The 6890-nt window shown below is 48.4% G+C and overlaps 1 protein-coding gene across 1 annotated transcript in view; it reads left to right on the top strand.

Annotated features, from left to right (window-relative positions):
- The first annotated feature begins 777 nt into the window (after positions 1 to 777).
- Positions 778 to 6890, top strand: part of SNX30 (sorting nexin family member 30) — a 40478-nt gene continuing 34365 nt past the window's right edge. The window contains exon 1 of the mRNA XM_061455102.1: positions 778 to 1122. Coding sequence (XP_061311086.1) covers positions 961 to 1122 — 162 coding nt within the window. The 5' untranslated portion in view covers positions 778 to 960. The remainder of the gene's footprint in view (positions 1123 to 6890) is intronic.

Raw genomic sequence — 6890 nt, 5'->3', positions numbered from 1 at the left:
CTGTTTATTAATCATTCAGAAGTCGTCTTTTTTTTTTTTTTTTTTCACTGTTACTGTGGATAAATCACTTTATCTTTGTAGCTGGTACATGTCATCAGGCAAATTTGCATGGATCATTTCTACAGGACTCGCTATGATCTTTCAGCAGATCACAAGAGTCTGAATTTAAGATTGGAAAAATACAAACCTTGTTTCTGCACAGGGTCAGGGTCAAACTTTTCGGTGCATCTTGTTCAAAATTCACTTTCTCAGACATGATAGCCACCCTCTTGCCCACACCCGTACCGGCGCGGAGACCCTTCCGCCGAGTTTCCCTCCAGACACGGGAATAGTTTGAAGCCGGAGACCCGAGCCTGGAGCAGCCGAGGAGCCGGTTTGCTCTTCCGCCTTTTGACCGCTGTTCCACACCGGGGTCAGCGCCGCACCGGGAATCACGGCCGGGCCACCCGACGGCAGGGCTGCGGTCACGGCGGGTGCGGGGACTCCCCCGCCCGTCTCGAGCCGCCCCGCTGCCGGCTCCGCCCCGCTCCCGCTGCCGGTCCCGTCCCGGCGCGGCCTGCCGGAGGCCTGCTCCCCGCGCAGCTCCGCCTGCTGCCGCCGCGCGGGGGCAGTCCCGCGCCTTCCGCTCGCCGCTCGGGGAACGGGCTGTGGCTGTGGCCGGGGCCGGGGCCGGGGCCGGGGCCGGGGCTGGAGCCGGAGCCGGAGCCGGAGCTGGAGCTGGAGCTGGAGCGGGCGGGACCGGCGGCCGAAGAGGGGCGGGGGGCAGGTGGTGCGGACGGTGCCTGGTTAAAGGGGCGGGCGCGGCGGCCCGGGTAGGCGCTGTTTTCGCTCCGCCTCCTCTACCTCCGCCTCGTAGTGCGGTGGTGGCGGGCAGGGTCTGGCAGCGGCCCCGAAGCTCCTCGCCGAGGCGCTTCGGCCTCTGCTCCCTTTTTCCCGCGGTCGCTGTCGGGTTCCAGCGCGATGTCGGGCGGCGCGGCTGGCGCCCCCAAGCCTCTCCCGTCCTCCGGGCCCAAGTCTCTGCGGGAGATGCCGCATCCCCTGGCCACGTCTAGCAGCGAGGAGATGGGGCCGGCGCTTACCCCTAGCCCCGACCTGCTCCTGCCCCGCAGCATCGCCGACAAGGTACAGCCCAGGGGGCAGGGGTGCGCGACTTTGGGAGGGGTCTCTGCCCTTGCAGGGAGCATAGGGAGGAGGGTCATGTGTGTGTTTGTCTCCCTGCCACATTCTATTCCTCGGATGCATCCCCGGCTCCCCGCAGGGAAGTGAAGCCCTTGGCGCTGCTGACATCCATTACAACAGCCTGGGGCTAATCGGGGGCGGGGGGGGGGGGGGGTGCGAAGACACCTGGCGTGGGGACTGCAGGCGCCGTGTCCGTGTCCGCGTCCGCGAGGACCAGCTGGAATACTGGTGCTCCCACTGTCACCAGAGTGGCTGCGTGAGGCAGGGTTTTACTGATTGTATCTTCCCGTGGTTCATACCCCCTGCAGATGGGTATGAACGCTTCAGCAATTGTTGCAACTCCCTCACAGTCTCTTTCCTGTAGCCCTAACGGGAGCCTTGGGGCTCCTGTTGTTTCCTTACTGCCGAGCTTGCCGTTATTTTGCCTGTGATTGTCCTCTCCATAGATGAGCTCCTGCTCGCTTCTTCACAGTAGTGGAAGATGGAAAGGATGCTGTTGTAGGAATATCTGGGACGGCTTTCCCTTCGCTAGCTCTGGCATGTGTCTGCGGGACACTAGCAGGCTTCGTAAAGTGCTTTGCCTGTGTGGGGGCCTTGGATGTGATAATGCCGGAATGTGGAAGCAGCAGTAGCAGCACGGCACTGCTGATACGTTAACTACACTTGCAAGGACTTGATATCTCTGTGGGCATAGTTCCTGAACTGTTTTAAGGTCGGATTTCCTGGGAGCAAGCGCTGCAAGGGATGAGATCGGCTTGAAGCTTTATAGTAACCTGTTCTGGGGCAGCTCGTGTGTGAACAAGGTGCTACAGAGCTGCTAGTAGCAAGAGGTGCTTCCTGTGGTGGTTGTCCTCGGCAGTGTGGAGCTCCTTCTGGGAAGGACAGACCTGCTAGCCTCCAAAAACGCAGGGGGCTGCCCAGCAGTATCTGGTATGTATCTCTCATGTTCTAGGGAAATGAGTCAGGGTCATCAGGCCTCTTCCATGTGTCAGCTGTGGTGCACAGATTCAGCACTTGTTCCTGCCCAGGTCGAGGACCCCCTTCTCAAACATTTGCCCACTGTTGTACAATTAAGAAGCCAGGCTTACCTTCCCTTTGTGAAAGTATATACGCCTTCATCTAAGAAAATTGTCAAAACGTTGATGGCCCTATGAGACAGAAACTGATGTGATTAAGGTGGGGGTATGAATTGCGGAGTCTTTTGTCTGTGATAGATTGGGTTTACTCATGTAATGAGGTTGCTGTCTGACCAACCTGCAGCAATAGGAGTTGCTTTTTGTGGGTCCTTGTGTGGTGGTGGTACTGTACTCTGTTAGCACTGTCCATCCACATTGCTGTGTAGCTAGTAAAAAGCGCTGTTGCAAAGAATAGCTCACACCCTATAACTTATTTCCTTAGCTGTACTAATGAGGTTTTTTTGCTTCTGGAGCTCAAGCAAGCTCTTCTCTGCTTTACTGCTTTGAGGTGCCTGAGAAGTGTATCAACATCCCTGGTAATCTTGACGCACAAAGCCTCAGGTTGCGGTCAGCTAACTTCTCATTAGTGGAAAAGATTTTGCCCAGTTTTTCTACAAGCAGCACAGGTGTGTAACCCATTCTAGGACTGTCCTGTTCTAGCACTTTGCATCAGAGAAATACTCTAAAGGGGAGAGCAAAAAGGGGCTGATGTAAGCAATTTTTAGACTTGAGAGCAGTTTTGTGGGTGACCTGGAAATGGCACTAGGGTAATGAGCCTTGCAGAATAAAAGGATTTCCAGTAGGAAGAGAGAAGCATTCTTCTTTTTTTCTTCTTTTTTTTTTCCTTCTAGCTGAATTAGCAGGAAAAGCCAAATGTCTGATCCTTCTGGTAGAAGGAGTCCAACAGCTCTACTGTGTGAGGGATGTCCCTTCTGCTTAATACCTGATGCACTGGCAAGAAAAAAAAAAATGATCTGACTTCTTTCCCGGTTTAGGAAGAACTGGTGTTCCTAACTTTAAGGCAATAGTAAACTTTAAACACTTGCACTGTGTATTGCATAGTCTAGAGAGTGAGTATGGTAAGTGGAGGTAAATAGGTAAAACTGTCTTTTAAGCAGTTAGTATGTCTCCTGGTCTTAAGCTGTGGTGGAAGGTCATTAATCTTTTGAAAGGCTGCCTCACTAATCGACTAACAATGTGCGGATAGCTCCAATAGTTGGGTAACAGGAGGTCAGTATTCAAGTCTGACTTGGGCTTAAAGCTCTACAGCTGTTCTTTATTGATTCTTGAATAGGAATTCTGCTCCTCTGCTCTGTGGGCCTTTCCAAGAGTCTTTCTGGAGAGTCTGATTGAGATTAGCACCATAGACGTCTGGGACAAAGTCTCCAAAGCTTCAGAGTGCCTCTGAGTCCTTACACTTCTGTAAGGACCACTGTCCATAACCTGGTCTGTATTAAGACATTTCTCTGGCAGAGGAATTGTGGCCATGTCTGACCCATCTCCATGAAGTGGATAACTTTCTTTTTCTGGGTGTTTCTTACTGCTCTAAGTAAATATTTCCTAAACACTGCTGCAAGATTAATGTAGCAATGCTCCGAGGGGAGAAAGTGCCCATAAAGCAGTGCTTCAATTTCCACTGCCATAGATGTGCAGCCTGCAGTGGTTGAACCTTTGGCATCACTGATTTGCTTTCTTTAAGGCCTGTTTTCTTTACCTTTTTGGAGCTACTCAGTAAGAACACTAATTTATCCTGAATCAGGAACACTGCCTATGTGTCTCCTGTTGGGTTTTGATACAAACGTGGGAATAATCTAGTATCTTAGACCCTGACTACCTTTGAAGTCTCGTGAACCTTTGGTTGCTGTTTAAGAGCAGTGGCTAATACTACTAGAGCAGTAGGTCATGGAAAAGAGAAGGAAAACCTGTGCTGTTTTCTATGGCTTTCCTGGTTCTAAGTAGGCTAGTTTCAATTTTTCTGAATCTTGTGAAAAGGGATGCAGAGCTTTCATTGTCTGAAATAGTGTCCTCATCCTGACTTGGAGAGAATACTTTTAAGAGCCAGGAAACCTTGACTCCTGAGCAGCATCTAATGTATTAAATGAAATAGACATTTCTGGCTAAGCACTTGGCTTTCACAGCAATGCTGCAGCAAACATGAAATACTTGAGTTGTGGGTTAATGTCTCTGAAGCATATTTCTGTACTGGCCAGACCTTTCTATAGTAATCTTTCTGTTCCCCTCAAGTCTAATTGCATTAAACATCGTTTGTCCTCATACCTGACCACCATCAGCTTTTATGAGCTTATTTGGAGGCTTTGCCCTGCTAGCCTCCAAATAAGGAGACAGCTAAAGCTGAACCTAAGCAATAGCTTCCCCCCCCCTTTTTTTTTTTTCCTGTTAAATATGTATATTTATTTGTTGAGAGGGAAACATGCAGGAGGAAACAATCCCTCAGGATACATGACCGGGTCCACTGCACTTAGCTATTTAAAAAGAGTTCTTGCTCTCTTACAGAGTTTTGGAAAGGCATACAAGCTAATTGAGATCTGCTTTTCAGCACAGATCCTCTGCAGAGGAGGGTAAGACAAATGGGGAAGTGTCAGTGAGACCTTCTTTCCTTTTTTCCCCTTTTTTTAAAAAATGAAAGCAAAACCATAAACTTCTGCTTGCATGTGACTGCTTGATTCCAGTTCACTTGTCACTTTTGATAGCAAATCTGCTGCATGCACTAGGACAAACACTTTGAGGCAAAAAGGCGTTATTAATGCTTTTCTGGGTTCAGAACAGAGGTGAGAAGTAGATGGTATTCTGCTGTGTGATTGTACCTAAATGGTTGTGTAAGTATGGTAAAACTCAGGATGCAGCCTCACTGAGGCTGTGCAGATTTAATAGCACACTGCTAATAGTGTTGGAAGTGCCAGGCTGTGCAGAATTAGGAAGAAACTATTCTGTATGGCTTACTCAGGCTGTCCTTGTCTGCTGTGGTCCTTGTAGACCTTCTAGACTTGTGAGAGTATCTTCTTAACAGGATGATGTTGGCTGTTCTTGATATGGTTTGCCTTGAGACAGCAAGGCAAACTGATAGGGTTCTGACTCCCAGTACTGGTTTCTTGCCTGACACTCCAAAATCTTTTATATCCCGCCTGTCCTAGGGCTCAGACTGCCTTGTCTTTTTTCAGACATCTCTGATGACCTGATAGTATACTTGTGGCCAGCTACCAATAACCTGTTCAGCTTTTCTTCTTTGAAGATGTGCATGCCTTGTATTTGGCTCTGTTAGCACTGGACAGCTGAAGTGAGCTCCAAGGCTGTTTTGCACATAGTATATCAAGCAGAGCTTATTAAATACCAGGCTTGCGATAAATTCATAGCTTGAATTTGCTAATTCATGGAGATGAATGTTAAAATGTGTACTGCAAACTTCTGATTACCAGCTGAAAACCATTGCTTGCGTGCTTGCTCATCTGCTTCTAAACTACAACCCTGGTGAGCCCCTAGGCCTGAATTAGCACTTGATCAAGTATTTATACTTGTTGTGTTTGCTGGAGTGCTGATACCTAGCACTTATATTCTGGAAGGGAGCCTGGCAGCTCTCCAACAAAAAATATACCAAGAGTCTGGAGAGCTACTTCCAGCCTTCCTGGTTCCTAGTTTATAATTATTGCTCTTAACTTCATCCACCCACAGATGAAACCATTTTGCAGTATAATATGAAAGCTTAAAATAGATCTGCCTGAGCTTCTACAAACCTCTTCTGTGACTACATGAGAACTGTTGAACCAACACCATGTATTGCTTTTAAAGCAAGCTGGAGGTAAATTCTCAGTCTTGGGAGAGACTGAGGGCTACAGAAACTCAGGAACTGAAGTTGATGAACTTGTGAAGCAATGTCAGTGTGGATGGGTTGATCTCGGTTCCAATCTACAGGAACACAGAACTGACAATCGCAGAGAAGTTGAAGCTGGGAAGCATCTCTAGATAACTTCTAGTTCAAACCTTTGGCTCAGACCAGGGCTAGCTAGAGCAGGCTGCCCAGGGTGCTGTGAAGCTTTTGAATATCTCTCTGGGCAACCTATTCCTGCATCCAGTCACCTGTAAAATGAAATTTCTTTCTCACATTTAAGTGAGACTTCCAATATTTCAATTTGTTCTGTTGTTGGAACAGACTGAAAAGAGTCTGTCACCACCTTCTGTAGACCCTTCGATCAGGTATTTATCCAAATAAACATTCCCTGAGCATTCTTGTTTCTAGGCTGTTGGCCTCCTTTGCTATGAGGAATATTCTTGGCTCATGGTCAGCTTTCAGTCAGTATCTGGTGTGTGGTGTGGATTTTTGTTTTTTTTTTTCAGAAGGAAAGCCCCCAGCACATGCTGCTGCTACATGGAGTTATTCCTGCTAAGTGCAGGACTTAGCATTTTTCTCAGGTTGAGTTTCATGAGGTACTGTCAGCCTATTTCTCCAGCCTATTGAGGTCCCTCTGATGTATCAAGTATTCTACCATCTGATGTATGAAGTATTCTACCCAGTTCCTGTACCCTCAGCGCAGTTTTTGAGGATGTAGCCTGTCCCATCATTACGTCATTAATGAAGGTGTTAAAAAGTTGTGGCCCTCTTACTGTCTGCTGCTGTACTCTGCTAATGACTGCCTTCCAGTTGGCTTTTGTGGGATCACAACCCTTTAAGCCCAGCAGCAAGTCATCTCTTTGTAGCTGGTGTTGGTTAAGCATGACTTCCCTGAAGTCCATGGTGACTTC

The sequence above is a fragment of the Pezoporus flaviventris genome, unplaced genomic scaffold (assembly GCF_033815535.1).
Source record: "Pezoporus flaviventris isolate CSIRO_AGI_PZ_B2104156 unplaced genomic scaffold, CSIRO_AGI_Pfla_v1 ptg000018l, whole genome shotgun sequence".
NCBI classification, from domain to species: domain Eukaryota; kingdom Metazoa; phylum Chordata; class Aves; order Psittaciformes; family Psittacidae; genus Pezoporus; species Pezoporus flaviventris.
The sequence above is the reverse complement of the archived record's forward strand: the minus strand, read 5'-3'. Positions and strand labels throughout refer to the sequence as shown.